The sequence below is a fragment of the Anser cygnoides genome, chromosome Z, assembly GCF_040182565.1.
Source record: "Anser cygnoides isolate HZ-2024a breed goose chromosome Z, Taihu_goose_T2T_genome, whole genome shotgun sequence".
Lineage (NCBI taxonomy): Eukaryota > Metazoa > Chordata > Aves > Anseriformes > Anatidae > Anser > Anser cygnoides.
Window position 1 is genome coordinate 27,311,037 of NC_089912.1, and position 21,694 is coordinate 27,332,730.

At 34.1% G+C, this 21,694-nt stretch overlaps 1 protein-coding gene across 1 annotated transcript in view; it reads right to left on the reverse strand.

Annotated features, from left to right (window-relative positions):
* FBXL17 (F-box and leucine rich repeat protein 17) overlaps positions 1-21,694 on the reverse strand; it is a 330,870-nt gene that overhangs the window by 91,669 nt on the left and 217,507 nt on the right. The window contains exon 7 of the mRNA XM_066988859.1: positions 8,503-8,579. Coding sequence (XP_066844960.1) covers positions 8,503-8,579 — 77 coding nt within the window. The remainder of the gene's footprint in view (positions 1-8,502; positions 8,580-21,694) is intronic.

A 21,694-nucleotide genomic window follows, 5' to 3' on the forward strand; every position in this document is an offset into this window, starting at 1 on the left:
ATGAAAACAGCAGTACCTGTGCATCTCCCTACAAGACAAACAAAACGCAAAGAACAACACAACTCCGCTTTCCACATTTAGAACAACCACCTGGGAACAAACTGTGTATAAATCATAGGCTTCTGCTCTGTGCATCCTGATGACTCGAAAGTGTATCTATATTCAGCTTCCTCCAACTGGCTATTATGCTATGTTATTTTTAAGGGTTACAGGTTAAGGGGTACAATCTAACATCTAGAATGACAAAAAATAGTTGGGAAGTTTCTCTCATCTCCTTGCTTGAAGAGAAAAACCTTTATTATCTACTGAAGGACAAAGGATTTGCAACTATCTGTTATTTGAGAAATATGCTGTTGCTGTAATTCATCTCACTGTAAGGGTCGTGAAGATGCACAGTAGTATCCCAAATCAACTTCTAAAGAAAACTGCATTGAATTTTCATGACATTGGGGATATTCTTAAAACTTATGCAAAAAATGTTTTTTCACAGTTATGAATCACATACTGTGCTAAAACTTTATTCAAGGTTTTTTTGTTTGTTTTTGTTTTTGTTTTTTTCCCTTCAGTGATTACTTTTGACAAAATTCTTATTTGGCCTCTTTTTAATAATTACTCCTATTGAAAATTCCAGACAAGTTACTAATGTCATCTATTCACTTCACTCTTTACAGAACTAAAGATGTCTTCTGATAGATCCTAATCCTCAAATACATGAGTATACTTCTATCTTTTTTCCCAATAACTCTCCTCTTAGCTTCAATGTTAACAAGAACCCTTATGTACAAAAAAATTATGCATGATTGCATACATGAAAAACTAGTCCTACCTACAGTTTAATTTACAACAATATAAAAAACTCCAGGAATGTAAAAAATGAAAACATACAAGCTGAAAAATGTCATTACAAAAGCTGTATATTCTGTATTTTTTTCTCCTAGTTAGAAAGAAATGCACAGAGGTTTTGAAACACGAGAAAAGACTCCAGATCTTCACTCTGTACTCAACATGAACTGTAATGCCCTAAATAGATGAAGAGATAGTTAAGTTATATTGCAGATTGTTGCTTTGTTAAATTCCATAACACTGCCAACTCCTATTGCTAGAATAAGCTTTCACTGATCCTTACAATTACTAGAGTTTTGATAAAAGTAAGAAGTACTTGCTCCAGAATGCTGAAAGAATATAAAACCAAACAAAAACACTTTACTACTTGTTAGAGATTATGTCAAAGGAAGGAAGTAATGTTAATACTTTCAACAGGGTACAAATCCCTTATCCTCCACTTACTCTTTAATTCCTACAGATTACTACAAGTAAAGTTGCAGCCCAGCCACAGAAAAGGAACTCATAAAAAAGAACCTCAAAATCTGGCATTTAGCATTAAAAATCCTGCCAATTTACTTCAATGAGTTCAGGTTTGTGAACACGTAAGTAACTGAATAAATCTATACATCTATAATACATCTCTCTCTGTATTTTTTTCATATATAAAAATAAGAATATAATTAGCTAATAAATAGTGAATAGACATAATGTTATAGAGACAGAAACACACATATATAGAAAATATAAATAAATACTAATGATGAAAACAGAGGCCCTAATCCTGGGAAGATTATCTGCACACTTACCTACAGGCATGAACATAGTCCTCAGTGTGATTACTGTTTGCATGCATTGTGCCATTAAAGGACTACAAGACAGAAGAAATTGCATAGGATAGGAAAATATAACAAGGGAGAAATCAGTTCTGAGAAAAAAAATAATCAAGGGAAACCTGGAACTCAATATAGCAGTAATTCAGAATAATTTTGAAAGACAAAATGAAAGCTATATTATTTAAATGATTAAGAAAGAGATTGCAAACAAGAAATGTGTAAAGAGGAACTCTTTTTTAACACAAAAGGGAATTTACTATGTTCCATTTTGTTTATCCATATGTTTTGGGTTTACACCACAAATACTGTATTTCCTTTTTGAGTAACACTGTACAAACTAGATGGTATTTTAAAAATAGAATGAAATTCATAAAGACAAAAATTCAAAATTAGGAAAAGTATAGTTTTAGCAAGATCAACCATTAGTGAGAATTGCTAATCTAAGTGAGAAGCAGAAATGAAATAATCTTTAGTGAGAATACTCAGTATGCTTAGTCTTTATGATTGACATGACAAATGTTAAATATTGAAAGAAAACTCGAGACATGGGATTTATCTGTATTATTCGTAGGAAGACCCGATCATCTGATAATTGAAATATTCTATTTTAACATAGATAGCATACATAGCCTATAATATTAAAAATCAGAGTTTAACAGCATCTTGAAAAACTATTTTAACATTTAAAACTATTTTAACATGATTTGAGCTGTATCTCACTTCTCAGAAAAGAATCCAGTTATTAAAAAAAGTACAACTTCCAAAAATATTTTATCTTGTGGCAATTGGACTTGACTCAGCATAAACACTTATTCCTCCAGATATCTGTTTTTAACAGCTATGTCCAATTAATAAAATTTTAAATAAAAATGATATAATTCAATTATAGTTTCTGAAACTCCTTTTTTTGCTTTAGCAAATGCTTTCATAGAAGAGAAACATTAAAAAAAAATCATACGTCCTCAGGTAGAATAAATGTATCAGTAAATGATGAAAAGAGGCAATATGAGACAAGAATACTCACAGTTGTAGAAAACAAAAAGTCTAGATGTTTAGTGAACTCTTTTTCAATATTCAGAGTCTTAAAGTTATCTGTAAGATAATACTGCTAGTTTCAGGTCTTTGTGCCAAGCATTTCATTTGAAAAGCTCTGTGCTTAATAACTAGAAATAAAGAATTTTAAGTTAGGCAAAATCCAGAATTACTATGTAGTGGAAATTGTTCAAGAAAACTATAAAGAAACTGTCATCTTCTGCAGGTTACATGACAGCAATCATTATGAGATAAATATATTCCCTAAACTGTTTTAACTTTACTTCTATTAATAAGAGTTTGGATATTTATTTTTTTTCAGAAACTTCTTAACTGATTTCTCACCCTACAGGCTGATTTACTGATTTACAGGCGCTTCTATCCAAATTCAAATTTGAAAAGGTTGTTTTTGTTTGTCTGTTTGTTTGTTTCTCTTTCCCCTTAGTGGAAGCCTGTGTTTTAAACCTTGCTTGAAATGATTTTCTGCATATACAGACAAAAAAAAAAGTGTGACTATTTTTGTAACACTGAGGCAAAACATTTGAGACTTTTGTTTTTTCTTTACCAGTAAGAATGCAGTTTTTTTTGCTTTGTTTTTTAGTGAAAAAAAAAAACTTTTTTCTTAGTAAACTTATCCTTAGATATTTTTGCAAGAACAGGTCCTTAAAATATCTAGTCCTGTTTCATAGGCCAGTTTCTTTTCATCTTTGAATACAAAATCTTAGTTTTGTGTTTCAGAGTGCATAGCACTATGCACCCTCACCCAACTTTATAAATAATAATTTACTTAAAACAAATTCCCAACACTAAGGATATCAATAAAACCCAGAATTAGAGCACAAAATTGAAAAGACAGTTACACAATTCTGTGTGTGATTGCTGCCCTAGCTCACTGCTATATGTCTCCACATCAGCCTAATTCATTTGACACATAGTCTCCCCACAGCTGAGAAATCCTAGCTTTCTTACTAGTTCTTAGGAAAAGCTTAAATACAAAACCCCCTATGTTTAAGTAATGTTATGGTTGTGACACAAATCAACAAAAGGCAGGAAATTCAAAGATAACAATGACACTCCATGCTTAATTCATGATTGTTTAACAAAAGGGCAAAATGATATGAGGAACTAATGTCAGCTTTGAGTTCACTCTGTCTGTGTTCTTGGGCAAACAGGTGTTTATCTCGGAGATTATATTAATTCAGACCCCCCTGTCAATCTATGTAAATGCTAGTGATTATTTAGCATTTAACAATATACTGGATATAAAGAAACCTTTAAACTTCAACATCCTAGCATGTTACATTCGAACAAAAATCATTAATTAAATTCAATTTTTAGAAAATGATGCTAGACAATCATAAATAAAAATATCATCCTACAAAGTTTTCAGAACTCAACAAAACATACTCGAACCTTTTGTAATGTAGTGCTAAACAGTGCAATACTTTTTTTTTTTTACTGAGGTTAGTAACTCTTAGCATCTACTCATACTTCACTTCCTCTTTAAATACTCTTCTGTCTTTTTGAATAACATAACAAAATGTTTTTCAGGGTAGCAACATGTCCAAGAAAGTAATGCTTCCTATAGTTACATTATCAAGACATAGAAGTCTTTAATTAAACCTGCTAGGTTCCAAAATAAAATTTTGTATTTTTATATATTTTTAAATACTAATTGCATATAAACAGGTCTGGTAATTTTGCTTACTACTTTATTGTAGAAATTATAATAATAAAGAATGAAATTAATACAACAGTGAAAATTGCATTTCATAGTTTTCCTTAAGAGTACGCAAAATTACCTCACACATACGTATGTATGCCATTAATTGCAAGACAAAATTTACAGTTTTTGCTATAACTTTTTTTTCTGTAATTATTTTATTTTCTAGTATCTTAAATGAGTTTAAATTTTCTTATAAATTAGGAATATTACTTTTTTTTTTTCTTTGTCCAGTTGAACTCCTAAGTGATCATGTCACAACACCAAAATACCTGGGTAACCACTGTAGAATCACCAGTGAAACAATTTCAAAGAGAGCTTTGGAAATTCCCCATCAAGCTGCATGGAATCTGGCTACCAGCCCTAGGTACGTTTTAAAAATTCAGTGAAAATATGTAGTAACAATTTAAAGTTAGTGTCAAGATTTTAATTTCCAAAGCAAGTACCTCAGGAGTATCAGGCCCTTCAAACAAAAAAAAGCACAGTTACATATGCCTCTATTCTCCCACTCAGTCATGGCCTCAAATTGGACACTATATACATACTTCCTGGTGGAGCCTGAACTGTGAAGTTACAAGTCTTTGTAAAAGACTTAAGTCTTTGTAAGGAGCCCACCTAAATGATCCCATAAATAGCCAGGCATATGCTTCTGAGCTGATTTCCTCTACTTGCCACAAAGGTGTAGAGGACATGAGGGCTTGGAAAGCCTCCGAGGAAGAGAATGGCTCCTCCTTTCCCTTTGTAGAAGGGAGGCAACTGCTTTGATAAATGAAGTTCAACAATAAACGGAACCCACAGCACTGTAACTATTTCAACAGCATCACAAACAACTGCAAGGAAGTCTTCCACTGAAATACCATGGAATAATTGGAAAAGGAAGAAGGGAAATGGGTGAAGGTGGCTCTACACTGCAACAAACTGTAAACCAAATTTTCACTTGCTATCACAATTTAATCTAAGGCAGAGTTTTGACTTCCTCACAAAGCACAAATCATAAATGCTATCTTGATATAGAGTCCATTTCATGTTCTCAGATATCATGAGCAGAGGAACATAATTGTGAGACTGGCCTGCTGAAATTAATAATGATAATTAGTCTTAATAACTGTATCAAAAATCAGTTAGTATCACAACTACTTGGCTGGATTTCTTACTGATCCTCATTAAAATAATCTGATTTTTAAGTGAATAGTAAAACCTAATATTAACACTACTGACTTTTTTTTTTATTTTTTCCAAAATCCCAGTAACTGAAAGCAATAATGTTGAGAGACTACAGAATCCAACACATTAGTGACAGGTGAGTATTAGTCCATAAAAGTCAACAGAAGCTCAGTATGCATGACCAGGGTTGCCAAGACTCTCATATATCATTCTGTGAAACGCAACTTACACTTTTCATCTGGTCCTGGACACTTCATTTCCCATCTCTCCATTTTTCCATACGACTTTCCCTATCCTCAGTTTCTTTTCATCAGTTTGTCAGTGTGTGTTTCCCTACTTTGGGAAAAATCCTATTTTCCTCTCAATAACTGCAGCCAATGAAAGGTGAAATCAGTCTGAGAAATTATTGACCCTCAAAATGTGGATTCCATTATTTCCATTACAATACTCTATATGGGTGTCCACGTCAGCAGGGACAGCGAACAGAGCTAGTAGAACAAATACACAAAGGACAGTCTCACTTCCAACAGAGGTCCTGTACCTCTGACCCTGTAACAGTGAAAAGAAGTATCTGTACTCTCTGTCACTTTGTGTTCCACAGATAATTCCCCTCCCTGAAATTCCAGCAGATTTTTCCCATTCACACAATCACAAACTCACCTTGACAAAGTGATAGCAAGGCAAGAAAACCGGCATTTTCAACCTTGACAAGATCTATTCTGCACATGGAAGTATGAACTGTAGATCAGAGAAAATGGTGCTTCTGGCCCATGCTCCCTCACATTCAAATACCAAGGACATGAGGTGCTGTATTGAGCTTACATGGCAGGCTGTCATAGCAGAGGGACTGCAGGGGTAGCCTCTGTGAGCAGAGCCCAGCAGCTGCCCCTTGTCAGATCAGTCAGCTCCAGCTGCTCCAAAAGGGACCTGCTGCTGGCCAGAACTGAGCCAGGGAGCAATGGTGGGTGGGCCTCTGGGAGAGCAGAGTTAAGGAAGGGGAAAAATACTGCTGTGCCACAGCAGCTGGGAGAGCGAGGATTGAGAATCAGGCCTACAGCCCCCCAGGTGAGTGCAGCAGGAGGGCAGGAGGTGCTCCAGGGAGGCAGCAGCAGTTCTCCTGCGGCCTGTGGAGAGGCCCCTCGTGGAGCAGGCTGTCCCCCTGCAGCCCATGGGTCCCACATGGAGCAGATCTCCACGCTGCAGCCCCCCCGTGGAGGAGCCCCCGGTGGAGTAGGTGGATGTGGCCTGGAGGAGGCTGCGGCCCCCTGAGAGCCGCTGCAGGAGCAGGCCCCGGGTCGGAGCTGCAGCCCGTGGAGAGGAGCCCACGCAGGAGCAGGGGGTCTGGGGGGAGCTGCCGCCCACCAGTGGGGGACCCGTGCTGAAGCAGTTTGCTCCTGGGGGATGGATGGACCCCGTGGTACGGAGCCATGTGGGAGCAGTTCTTGAAGAGCTGCAGCCTGTGGGCAGCCCCCGCAGGCTCAGTTCGGGAAGGATGGCATCCCGTGGGAGGGACCCCACCTGGAGCAGGGGCACAGAGTGACCGTGATGGAGCGGTGGAGATGAAGCATCAGGGACTGACTGCAGCCCCCATTCCCTGTTCCCCTGCGCTGCTTCAGGGGAGGACATCGAAGAGGTTGGATGTTTGTAGATTGCTCTTAGTTTCTCATTGGTTGTTAGTAATAGGTAATAAATTTCATTAATCTCCCTGTGGTGAGTCTGTTTTGCCTGTGACGATAACGGTTGAGAGACCTCCATATCCTTATCTCAACCCTTGAACTCTTTCCCTCATATTTTCTCCCCCATTTTCTTTGAGGAGGAGGAGCGAGAGAGCAGTTGTGGTGGAGTTCAGCTGCCCAGCTGGCAAAACCACTACAAGTGTGCTGAATTCTGCAGAGCAGCCTGCCTTTGAATGCACCCATTCTAACACCAGTATAGTGCAAAATCTGAAGGGGAAATAAAGGAATGAATTTGTGACCACTGGAAAGGTAATTTGTCAGTTTGACACAGTAATTCTTTATAAAAGGTATGTGGCAAAAAGTTAAAATAAAAAAGAGTGAATGAGAAACAATCAGAAAACTCATGACAAACATCTCTAAGATACAAAAGTTAGTAAATCCTACCAAAATTTTGGCATCTAAGTGGGAGTTAGATATTTGAGAATATGTGCTCATTACAGAAAGAAAGGCCTCTGCTGAGGTCAGTATGTTATTTGAAAAAACAAAACAAAACAAAAGAAAACACAGCAGCATCTTTAAGCATACCTAAGCACTAACAGGTTTTCCTATATTAAATACAAACTCTATTTTTTTTTTTAAAGGGATCATCATATTCATTCAGCATATATGGCTTGCAATAGGCAACAAATCCATATTCATACAGATGCTAGGGTATACTTTCACAGCATCTAGAAATGCACATACACTTTTGGATTTTCTCTCAAATGTTTTTCTGGTCTCAGGACAATTGAAAGAGCACAATACTCAGTCTGCCCAGTAACTGCCAATTCTGATAAGCAATACTTTACAGCATACACATATAGTGACTTTCATATCTCATAACACAGAAAGGGTTGTTAGGCATTGGAATAGGCTGCCCAGGGAAGTGGTTGAGTCACCATCCCTGGAGGTCTTTAAAAGACATTTAAATTTAGAGCTTGGTGATATGGTTTAGTGGAGGACTTGTTAGTGTTAGGTCAGAGGTTGGACTAGATGATCTTGGAGGTCTCTTCCAACCCAGATGATTCTGTGTGATTCTGTGTGATATTAGAAGCACGTCAAACATTTTTCATACAGTTCCTATTTTTACGGGTAAAGGTTTTGAAAATGTGTACCTACCTATGCATTTCCAACAGTTTCACATGAGTCCCTACACAATGCTAATAGAGTTTAATCTTCACAAAAACAAAGATACAGGTATATTACATACCACAGTCAGTGATCTTACACGATACTAAATACAGTTCCTTCAGGTTCCGTCCTTCTTTGGCAATCACCTCCACACATCTGAAAGACACATACAGTGAAACCACAGTTAAAGGACAACAGATAATTATTAAATAGGAAGTACTCAATCCACAACTCTAATGTGGTGCACCTCAATTGCTTTGTTTTGTAAATTATTCCATTCACTGAAAATGCATATGACAGCATGAATGCTCATTAATGACTAGTACACTGGAGAACTGTATAATTTTACTCATTATTTACTACATTATTTCATAATGCTTTTATACCAATATTCCCATAAGATACAAGTTTTTCGACTGTGAGTTACTCGAAATATATACGCACAAATCCTTTGGAAAATAAGAAATATGTTAACTTGCATTTCTGTATTACAGTGTAACTTTGGAAAGTTTATTTTGCAAGATTTGAGCTTTAAGAGTTTTCTTCTAGATAAGACCTATAAATGTATTGTAATGCAGAAAAATGACAAGAAAATGCTATTTTAAATTAATGTTTGCATTTCTCCAGTGATTATAGCAGAAGTCAGCATTCATCAGGTCATGAAATGCCACCAGTGTTCCAGTGTATACAAGCTATAGGGGAGGTTTAGGTTGGACGTTAGGAAGAATTTCTTCATGGAGAGGGTGGTCAAGCATAAGAATAGGATGTCCAGGGAAGTGGTAGAGTCCTCATCCCTGCAAATATTTAAGTGATATGTACGTGTCAATGAAGAACATTGTTTAGTGATGGGATTCAGTAGGTCAGGTTGATGGTTGGACCGTGGTGATACTGAAGGTCCTTTCCAACCTAGACGATTCTATGATTCTACAGTAGCTTGTATAGATGAGAAGACAGCTCATTTGTTTGCCTTGCTACAACTATGATGCGTTTGTAATGAAGCACAAAAGTTTTTGTGTTAATCCCATTCTTTCAGTTCTTGCAAGCAAGAAATTAATAACAAAATTAAAATTAAAGTTAAGGTGCTTGTTATTTACTTCTGACCAAGTCTATATTAACATGTTATTTACAACTGCATTGTTGAAAGCACATCACTCAAAACACCAGTTCATAAAATATATTTTCAGTCCCATTAATATAAAATGCACCAATTCATTACATCAGGCAAGGTGCCTATTGTGATATTCTCTGCATAGAAACATTTTAAAAAGTGGTTTTCATAGGCTAAATTGTAAGAATTTTTTCTGATTCTGTTTATCTGTTATCTGATTTTGCTATACTGTTTAATTTTCAGATTGATTACATAATCATCTATTCTGACTCTTAAATCAACCCTCCTACTATACGCAAAATCAAATTACTTGCCATTTGGGGAAGGAAAAAAAAAAAAAAAGGGCTCTTGCTGAATTTGTCCTAACTTTTTGGAAAATACACCTACATCCTCAGGGACCTTTTTTCTCCACTGCTACCACTAAACTATCTACCTATCTGATTTTACTGTTCATGCTGCCAATTTTAGATTTTGAAAGTAATCACCTAATGTTTATAGTTTACAAAATACAATAAATTAATCATAACCCTTCACATCTATTTGTCCTTTATCTTCTTCTTCCTTTCAAAATCTAGAATTGAAAATAACTACTACTAATAAAATATCACGCTACTAAAAGAGTTCTTTAATTGTGGTTTCTTTCCCATTATTGTAAACTTTCAGAAGACCTTTGAAAATTTTTGAGCATAGTATTTAGAAGATTTTGGCAATGCTTGTTCTTGGAAAACAGATTTTCATAGGTTATGAAAGGCAAGTACGACAATTGTTTTCCTTTAAAAGTTACACCAAGACTGTGCTTTTTAATACAAACTACAAAGCACATAGAAAACCTCTCCATCATTTTGAAAGAGATGCTCATCTTTGTTTTCTGGCTAATAGTGACCAACTTGGCCATAAGAATGTTTTTTTATTATTTATTCCAGAAAATAGTTCTTTATAATGTTATAATGAGATTTTATTGCTGATATTAGCAATATAAATTAATGTATAATTATATCCTTTAATCCGTTCAGATATCGCCAGCTCTAAGTTTTTTTTTTTTTAAATGGCTTGAGTGATTTGAATCCTCTTCTTAGTTTCATCTTGAAGTCTAAATGAAATACTGCTTATTTCCTCCTAACCGGAGAAAACACAAACACACACACACGCAAACAAAAACAAAAACAAAAACAAACAACTTCACAATCTTCAGCTAATTTCATTATGCAGAAAAAGAAAAAAAAAATATATAGCTTTGACTGCCTCATTTCTTTTCATTTTTTTGAAAACAGTAAAACTGCCTAACATCTAAAAGAATGAGGTAATGACACATCTAGTTTAGAGAAGAAAAATGTTTAATATAGCTGACATACCGAATTTATAAATTTCTTTATGCACCTTCAATAACCTGCATAAATCAAACTAATTTCAGTTTTAATTTCTATTATCCCTTCTATGGATTATCCACATGTAAATTAATTTACACATTAAATTAACTTAGAGACAGAAGAAACACTTTATATGCCTCTGTTGCAGAAAGGGCCAGACAATACGTAATTGTTAGTAACAACTGATTTCTTTGCAACATAAAGAAAAATAAGAGTAGTTGTATATTTATTACTTTAATCTTTTAATCTTTGTTAAACATGACAGAAAAGAAAAAGGGTAAAAGAACAAAATGATATTAACCTTTTCCAGAAAGCAAGGATCAAGTCATGATAACTTTGTTGTTATAATCCATCAAAATTATATCAGGTTATTGTCATATCTATCTTTTGAAGTCTTCATATTTACTATTTTTCTGAATTAGGCAAATCTAGGGTGGCGTGTGTGTGTGTGTGCTTTTAAAAAGTACTAATTTTAAAAGTATTAATTCTTTTAAAGTATGTCTGTTATACCAATTTTAAGGTCCTAAACCAAAATAAAATTCAGTGTAAAGAACAAGACTAATCTTAAACACATCAGCAAAACCCTGGTAAATATGAGAAGCAAAGTTATTATTTACAACAAATAATATGTTTTAAATAATTTTATGTCATATTTAGCAAACGACAAAAGTGAGCAAAAATAGAGCCTAAAAATCTTGGGTACTAACTCCTATCTGCCAGGGAGCTAACATGACATAGTAACAGCAACTGTGTGCCAAGGCACAGAGAAGACCTTTTTCAACCTCCAAACCCAAGGTGACTGTACAGATATTTGTCAGATCACCATATCAGTTTTAATAAAGAAATATGTGAAACATCAAGAAGTAACAAAAGTTACAGGGACACAGGTATTTCTCTTAATTTTTCCTCCAGATTTATTAAAATGCAAACATTCTTACAGGAAGAAAAGTAATTTTTACACTCAAAATAAATTACCAACAATACTCAAAGGGTTCATAAGCCAAGGGCTAAAGAAATAAGACTAAAATTTGAGCTTGGAAAATATATAAGCCTGCATATGGGCTGACCAAAATGAAAATATCTTTCTTTCTTTTAAAATCAGTATTATTTAGAACCACATAAGACATGAAAACATCAGAGCAGCGATTATGAAATATATATTTTATGAAGGAATTGCTGACTCCTTTAACCTGAAAATATTATCTAAGAAATTTTTATGCCAAGCTGTCCCTAGATCCACACAATATTTATGAAAGCTCTTCTCAGATAGACCGATGTGCCATTCAGTTTTATTGCATTTGATTCCAAAAGTAAGAAATTAATATCACACACTATGAAATTTCCAGAGCAAGAAAAAGTGAAAGAGCAGAATATAATTTCATCGAAAAAAAAGCCAATCAAACAGTATTTCAAAGACAAAGAATAAACTAACATACCTACCTAAGGCTAACACAAACTAGAGCTACAAGCTTACAGATGTTTGTGGACAACTACAGCTTACACGCCACTATGATGTTGAACACATCAACATGCCAGCCTCCCAAAGTTCAAGTCACATTCATAAACTAAGAAACCTAAGATATCCGCTTACTATAATAATTTCTAAAAATGTCTTCCTATTCCAAAAATGAAACAAATTTCAGGAAGAAAAAGGTTTTACTACAATGTTGCTAAGATTACAGCACTTTATTTAAGGAAAAAAAATATCTCAATATGGGTTAGTGAAACTGTGGAAATTTACTTGCATTTATTGCTCTGCCCATTTGGTCCGTATACATGACCGGGTAGACAATTTTTTTTTTTTGAATGTATAAAAAATAACTGGCATAAAGCTTCTCTGTAAACAAATCTCTTCTTCAAAAGTAACTAAACTGCATGGTTGAGAAATAGATAAGGCTACTGATAACTTCAAATTTAGACCTATAATCTTGGTGGTTCCCACATATAAATCTGTGCAATGAATTCACAAGTCAAGGTTTCTGATGTTCCTTGCAATGCACAATGTAAGAGCCTACAAATAACGGGAAAATAAGATGAATTTGAAAATGAATCATTCAAAAAAGTATTTTTCTTCTCTATACCAATTAATTCTTACATTCTTTGACTTGCTTAAGTTTAATGGATTAAACTACAAAACTACACAAGCTTCCACGTATAAGAAAAGATTCAAAAGATCCTTGAATTATGGAAAATAATTGTCTTTTCCATATACATACACGGTTTTTATGTTTTCGGTTGGATTCTAAAAAACACTGGAAAATCATATTTGTGACAACTGAAAGGAACTAATGAGAAAATATGACTACAGCATTCATGATATAAGTGGTCCTGGGAGACCTTGTTACAGTTTGAGATGCTTTTCATCCCTGAGTGAAGCTAATTGGAGTTACCATACACTGGTCAAGAGATCACAATTGATGAAAGTGTAAAAAAGAAAACAAAATGAAAAGTACCATTGGAGACATATTAACACACTCCATTGCTAAGATTAAAAATGAACATCAGACTGTTTATATGGCTTCTTTGCATTTGCTTGGCATAATTTGTCTCTAAGCAGAAAAATGAACACTTCATCGCTCTTTAAAATATAACCAAGACCACCACTGGCAACAAGAAGAAATCTAGGAAAGAACAAGAACACTGAAATATATAATGGCAAAATAGAGACCTTTCAGTAAGAAAAGATCTTCTAACAAGTTAGTATTTTAGAGGTTAAATTCAGACAGAGATGAGTAGCTGCATATGAAATAATATTCATACTCATTGGTTTTGATGACTTGGAAGGCAATAATGCTATATAATAACCAAATCTCTCCTATAACAAAACAAAACCTCTTAGCACAGAAAGCATGTACAGAATTTTAAGAAATGGATGTAATCTTAGGCCTTCTGCACTCAGAAAGAATAATGGGAATGAAAATAGTGAATAATATATATAGAACTATATAGAACTATGTAGATAACTGAGTATATATATATAGAACTAATATATAACCAAGAATGCATAGAACTAGTATATAACCAAGAGTTCTATAAAGCCTAATAACCCTCATAAAAATAAATGATAACTTTACATGCCTATAGATACCTATTCTTGGTTTGGGATTCTCTTATATTGTTTATCTTATTTACATTAGGAACAACAGATCTCTTTCAAAACAAATATTTTCTAATACTTTGCACTAATGAAAGGTATGATTTTTACTTTTCTTTCAATTATCCTGGCACAAAATTTTTACGGCCAGTTTAACATTCCAACCACATTCAAGTTATGTATTTTTAAAGTATTTTTAATTTGAACATCAAGAACTGCATCTATAAGAAACAATATTAATCACAGAGACAACAAAACAGGCTAAGACTTTCAATCAAAAGCACAAATGGAATTTGAAAAGCAGTTTTCATCTAGAACCAATATGCAAAGTGTCAGTTACACAAGTTAACAGCAATTATCTTAGGGCAATCATGGAGTTCTGATTAGCAGGGCAGTATTCTTTAGAAAATCAATGTAATTTAAAATTAGGTTCACCAAATAGTTTTGCTACTTAGAGCTCAGGAAAAAAGATTTTTTTTCACACTGGAACTCACAAACTACAGAGGTAAAGTAAGACAAGTCCCACAGCGTCTGCTTGTGCTCTGAGCTAGTAAGATGTAAGCAAGTTGCAAGCAGAGAGTTATGCAGATAAATTAATCAGCTATTATGCCCTGTCTTTCAGCAATAAATATCTATTTTCAAATATTTATTAGTAGTCTTATCTAAAATTAAATACCTTTATAATTCCTGTTATTGTCTGTATGTAAATCCAGCAACCGATTAGGCTGAGAAAGGAGAGATTTAGCAAATTGTTTAATTCCTCTATCTGGCATTTACATGTAGTAGTATTTCAGGTGGCCTTTGGTTCCTTTCTGACCTGGAGGTACTAGATATCATAATGGATTCAATACAAATTAACAGCTATAACAATAATTTTATTCTAAAACCCATGTGAATCTGATTTTCCATACCTAAGCATGCCAAAGTTCACAGGATATATCTCTGGCACAATCTCTGAGTTTTCAGATATGATGTTTTTAATGGTATCTCTTATTTTTGAAGAATTTAAAAATATTTTGGAATTCAGATTTCAGATTAAAAGACCCAGTTGATACAGCACTTCAAATAGTTTCTTAAATCCATTATAACTTGTTCACTGTCGTAAAACAAAACAAGTTAACCAGAAACAAGACAATGCATATTTCTTAGCAAGCAATATGTATGATAATTATTATACAAAGTATACATTATAGTATTATACTGTATAATAAATATCATACAAACAAATAATGAATTCCTTTTTCAAATGTTTCAGTTTTGCCTTATTACCGTAATTCTCATCCAAAATAAGAAATACAAATGACACAAGGGAGTAAAAAGGCACAGTTGTGCCATTTCTTGCAAGCAAGAACAGGGTAGCCTTACTTCTTCCTGACCTTTTAAAGATTATGTTTACTTACTTTAGGCCTAGATTGGTCCTGGAGTTACAGTGGCCTCAGTTTTGTGATATTTTATTTTATTTTATTTTTTTAAAGTAACCTTGGGCCATCTCATTAAGGTATAGTATATAGAATAAGAGTATTCATAATTTGTTTTTAATGTATGTAAAATAGCGTTCTTTTCTCAAAGAAACCTTCCAAGTTTAATAGTAAAAATATGATATGGGAACTGTACTTTTGTGTTCCAACTTTTCCCAAATGTTCTTTTTGCTGTCCTTTTAGCATGCTCAGATAAACTTTAAAACACATAAGAATGCAGAAAAAAATGTCACCCGCTTTTTAGAAAATTTATAAAAGGTAAAATGTTCAGTATTCATACAATTCTGTACTTCTTGATATCAACGAGGATTGCACATTAAATGTATCACAAGGAAAAAGATTTTGACATATTTACTGTTTTATTTCCATCTGACAGAGGTTAACATGCATTTCACCGAGTTTTGCAAAGAGGCAGCTAATCTGTTGGGACTTCCAAATTTCTTTTACATCATTTATTTTATTCTAATCCAAATAAAACTGTAACTGCTACCAGTTCTTCTTTTCTACCTTTCAGGCCTATCCTTTCTTAAATGACAATGTAGATCATGGTCAGAGTGATGTGGACTGCAAAGGACTTGAGTTAAGGGTCTCTCCTTCAAACTTTAAGAACACAGCAAAATCTCTGCCTCAGTTTCTTCTTTCCAAGTGCACATTCTATAAATCTAATTTTTTTCTTGTGTGTTAAATATAAGTAGGTAAAGGCTAAGATTTGCGAATACATAAAACCCTATGTAAGTTTGATAAATATTCTCAATCCTATTCCTATGAGCTATAGTATTGTTAAGAATTATCATGTTCTAAATTTATATGAAATGAACAAGGTTTATAGAGAGAGGTAATCTTTTTCATTAGACAGTAATAAAAGTAAAATCTTTTACAGCATATGGGGAAGATTTCTGGATAACTTTTCTATCACCAGATCTGATTTTTCTCCTCCACTCCTGAAGGACATTCAAGTTTGTACAGAATTTCTGCATGTATGAAATGATGTTAGAGCAGAAGAAGACCCAAGATAATCAAACAGAAAAATATATGTAAATAAATCCCATACTTGTCATAATTAATGTATATTTGGAACTGATTTTTTTTATACACTAAGATTTCAAGCAAGTTGGTAGATCTACTACATTAATTTAATGCTGTAGATGTTAGTAAAAATGATGAAAGAAAACGATAAACAATCTCAGTGCATTTTAGGACAAGTGCTAGAGAGAAGACATTCAAGAATGCAAGCAATAACTGAATACTAAACTTTTCAGGCAAGGCCAGTATGCTAAATCTCACCCAATTGGTAGCATCATAGCAAAGACTGTGCATGAAATTAGGTATATTTCATATATCATGGACTACCAGAAATTTTCTAGGATACAAATTTTAGCTGAGACAAAAAACTTCATGTCTACTAAAATCTTTGAATTCTTGATTTGCCATGAAGTATAATATAAATATTGATAAGAATGCCAAAGTCCTCAGAAACTTCACTTCAAACTAGGGAGAATGCAGTGAGATTGCAATGACTTTTACTAAAAAATAAATAAATAATAATAATAATTAAAAAATGCTTTAAAGCAAAGTCCAGAACTTCTTTATGAAATGATTATGCATTCCTTTCCACAAAGCTGTGTGGCTAGCATTTCTGTTACTGGTACACTGCTTGGAGAAAGTTACAAAAAAAGCTTGATGGTACTATCTATGTTTAGTATTAAGTAAAATTGCCTTCATTCAAGTCTGATAAGATTCTAGCAGTAGTATTTATTTGAAACTGAAAGAATGACATTTCTTTCTGTGTGTCATAATCTTAGTAGATTGCCATTTATATTCTCTAAGTACAGGTTTTTAATGCCACCTAATAATGTATGATCTTCACCTAATAGTATTCATCTGTATTCATTCATTTAATTAGTTATTCTTAATGGAATAACTTTTAATGTAATCTTACTAGAAAATAATCTGGCTAGATAGGACATTAGGGTGTACTGTGCCCTTTTAAAATGTAGTGAGAAAACATGGCAATTTTCAGTAGCTGGAAAATCCATAACTGAGCAACTGCAAACACAACGAAATGAAGAAGACAGTTGTTTGTAGTCCTGATGTAAAGTATCACCTAAACATCAATCAGAAAATTAGTCTGTATTGTTGTTATAGGGAAAAATAACTTGTTTCAATTGGAAGATTAATTCACAGTTAAGATCTCTAAACTAAAACTAAACCTTTTAAATAAGTTGTGTTTCTTAAGAGTTATTATATCCAAATCAAGGATTTGCATTTTTTTTTCAGGTCAGGTATGTCATTTCTGAAAATTAGCTTTTCTAACCGAGCCCGAAGACTGACTGATCTCTCTGACCAATTCAAATCACACAAAAACTTGCCGTTTCCCCAACAGTTGTGCAGCAACAGAAACGATTTTTGGCACTTTGAACCTTTTGACTTTGAGAAGTCAAAAAGCACAAGAAGATTATAAAATATCTTTATACAATGTGATAACAGATGTTTTACACAGTAAGATATAAGTGAAGAAAGTACTTTCAGTCCATCATGTCTTATGGTCTCCTGACTTTTGAGACAGTTCTGATTTTGTTGGGGCACTGAGCATGCTGATAATTATTTATATGTGGTGTATGATAGCACTGCTTATATTTGTTATAAAAGAAACCTTCTCTTGGTGTTATCTGCCTGCACTTGTAACTGCAGACAATGTTCTCCCATTGGCTATCCCAAAAGCTATCTAGATGCTAAAATGTAACGAATTGCCACCCAAAACAAGGTAAAACAACAACAGCAACAAAAACTTAAGAACAACCAGGATTTTGACTGAAATTCTATGAATTTGAAAATATTTTCTTCCTAATCTCTCAGGAGCATTTAACAAACACAACAGTTCTAACAGTTCATATAATCTTCTAGCTACATTTCTCTGTTCATTGATGTAAACACCCTAAATCTCGTCAAAGTTTAGATATATTTCCAGCAAGCCTCAGCTAACTTTGTACTGAAAAAGGAAATAGTCATCTAATTCCTTAATGGTATCTTAGCTATGACAATGGTTATTACATTCTGCTACAAGACAATCAGAAACAGCTTCAAATGATTTCTTAAACTGATCCAACTGAACCCACAAGGGTGCAACTGTCTAAACCATTAGAAATTCTATAGTCAATTAAAATCTACATACTAGAAAAAGGCAATGAAATTTCTGTGGGTTATATTTTTGCCTCTCCAGAGAACTCAGGCAAGAATTCTGTGATGTATTCATAAATCACTATATGTAACTATAATTCCATAGATTTTTTAACAAGCCATTATTAACAAAATATAAAAATTCTATGAAATCACTTAACTGCAGATCTGTCATTCCCTACTTTCCTCTAGTAACACATTTAAATTAGGGTTAGAGGAAGTCACATTTATTTAATTCACAGCTTTAAATATACACCTTTTAATTTTAAATATACTGCATTAAAGTAGTAAATGTTATTGATGGTTAAAGCTTTCCAAGGAAAGGACAGTGTTACTACATTAGTCTTAACACTAACACAGGTCAAACTGAGTTGAAATTGACCATCTTTCTGTGTAAGAAGTTGGTTCTGTGCAAAAGCAACACAGGGACATTTCTTCTCTCACCAGGGAAGAAAGGGGAAAAGCAAAGCTGCTAGTGTGTGCACTTTATAGAAACAGCGGGGGGTAGGAAAATGTTGCATATTTTCCAGATGTGCAACTCTGAGAAATCACAGAAGGCAAAAGCTCACTTTCCGCTTTATTTCAATGCAACTAAGCAACTCAGACAGCAGAAGCATGCTGATGGTCAGCTGGTGCCAGCAATATGCCCACCACTCAACACAATGTTTCAGGTTACTAAGAAATTAATTCAAAGCAGATACTGTTTGCCAAAACTGTTCTGACATACACTGTGTTCAGAACTTCTGTGGCTGCCACCACATTTAATTCACACTATTACAAAACATGCAAAAAGAAATCTCTTAAATAATATAAGCACACTCTGTACTTCAAGAGTAAAAAGTGTTAGAGGACATCTTGTTTTCAGCAGCATCCAGTGTGTACTAAGATATTCAGAGGTTACACTTATAAACATAATTGGAAAAGATTGCGTTCTCACTCTCTTAATTCTGATTAAATTATTGCTTTACAAGGTCCACATGCAAGCCTGAAATAAATCACAGATTATTGGCAGAACACATAAAGGAGTCTGTTACTCTTTGGTTGACATAGCATAGTAGCATTTTATCAATTCAAATTATCATCTAGATAAACACCTCCTTCATATTCTTACTAACCTGCCAGTAACTATGATGGACACATAACACAAACAGGAGTTTCTATTTGTCTTTAGATCTACATGCTTACAGGAAGCCTGAAAACTAATTTTCAAAGTGCAGGATAGGAATTCTATCAAGAAGTGAATGGACAGGAAGTTCCATCTGAATATGAGAAAACATTACTGTGAGGTTGACAGGGCATTGGAACAAGTTACCCAGAGAAGTAACCCAGAGAGGCTGTGGAGTCTCCTCCTCTGGAGATATTCAAAACCCACCTGGATGCCATCCCATGCAACGTGCTCTATGTGATCCTGCTCAGCAGGGGCACTGGACTAGATGATCTTCAGAGGTCCCTTCCAACCTCGGCCATTCTGTGATTCTTTGCTTCTGTGATAGCCAAGGCAATTCACAAAGCATAGGCAATGTCCTTGCATTGATTTGAAAGGTGAACTACTACTACCTGTTGCTCCAATTTCTTTTTTTATCTGGTACTTGCTGCATTAAGTCTGAATGAGAGACAATGATCCTCCCCTAGGAAGAAAAATTACATTTCTCCATAATATATAAATGCAAAATATTTTGCCATGGCAAGTAGTTTTGAATATGTAGCTCAAGATAGAGCGATGTCGCCAGAAACAGTACGAGGCCTTCAAACTGGCTTGATGCCAAGTATTTAATTATCCCTGCTACGGGTTAATTCAAAGTCCTGTCAAGATCTTCAAATGTTTCCTTTAATAATTAGCATCATATGTGCTTCTGAAGATGTATTGTAGTTAATGTTATGGCCTTGGACATACAAGGAAACATATAGACTAAATATATTGCTTGGGACCATGAACAGAAAAAAATAGCATTATTTAACTTTTTTTTTCTTTTTTTTTTTTCCCTTAATAAAAAAACAACTAGCAAATTGTGAAACAAAGAGCAGAGTCAAACTCTTCATTTTCACATTCTAGCCAACTGTTACACAACTGCATTTAAGGAGTCCAAATTCAGGCAACTCCAATAACGTGGAATCCTAATGCCTTTTTTGATTTAAGTGACTTTGGGTTTAATTCTAGATTTAGAATTAATCCATTAATATGTAGAACCCTAATGCCTTTTTTGATTGAAGTGACTTTGGGTTTAGAACAAAGTTCATTCATTTCTTCCTTCTGGCATCACTGTGAATTCTTCTTCATGTATGCGGCTACGCTTCTATTCAGTAACTTTATTGGTTTTGAGAAAACAATGACAGTAGCTCAGCTTCTTTCTCTTGTATCAAAATCAAGAGGTTTACCAAAACAGTAAGGAGAGTTCCTATGCCCTGAGATCATTCTCTTCCTTTAATTTGTTTGCATAACTGCGGCAGAATTAATCACTGAACTTTAAAACTGGAAGGCACCTCAAAAGATCATTTTGTTCATCATTGTGATGAAGTAAGGTCTGAACATCTTCAAGCTATCTCCACCACTTCCAAAGAATAAAATGAATGAATAAAAAATGAATGTATAAAAAAAATATGAATAAAATGAATGAATCACCTACTTTGAGATAGAGATTGGGACACTGATGAGACTTAAACTAGATCAGAATGCAGTACTGTTTCCATGATAAGTGGAGCAACTAGGTAAAGCAAAAGACCACGAAGAGTGCAGGTTCCATATCACAGAAAAACCAACATCATATCCCTTACTAAGATGGTATCTATCTATTATAGACCAAAACAGACTAAGAGAATCTCTAACTCTGGCTGCAGCCAATCAAGTTTTTCAGTTCAGCAGGTTCCCAATGTAATATGTGTTTAAACATGATGGTGATCTGACACAAAAACAGATAAAGGATGTGTATACATACTTTGCAATTACCTTAACTTGTAATTCAGCACTCAACATAAAATTTATTTTATATCTGCACTCTGTAAAGGTTTTTGATATATTTGTTTCATGCAAGTATGTTTCTTTTATAGTC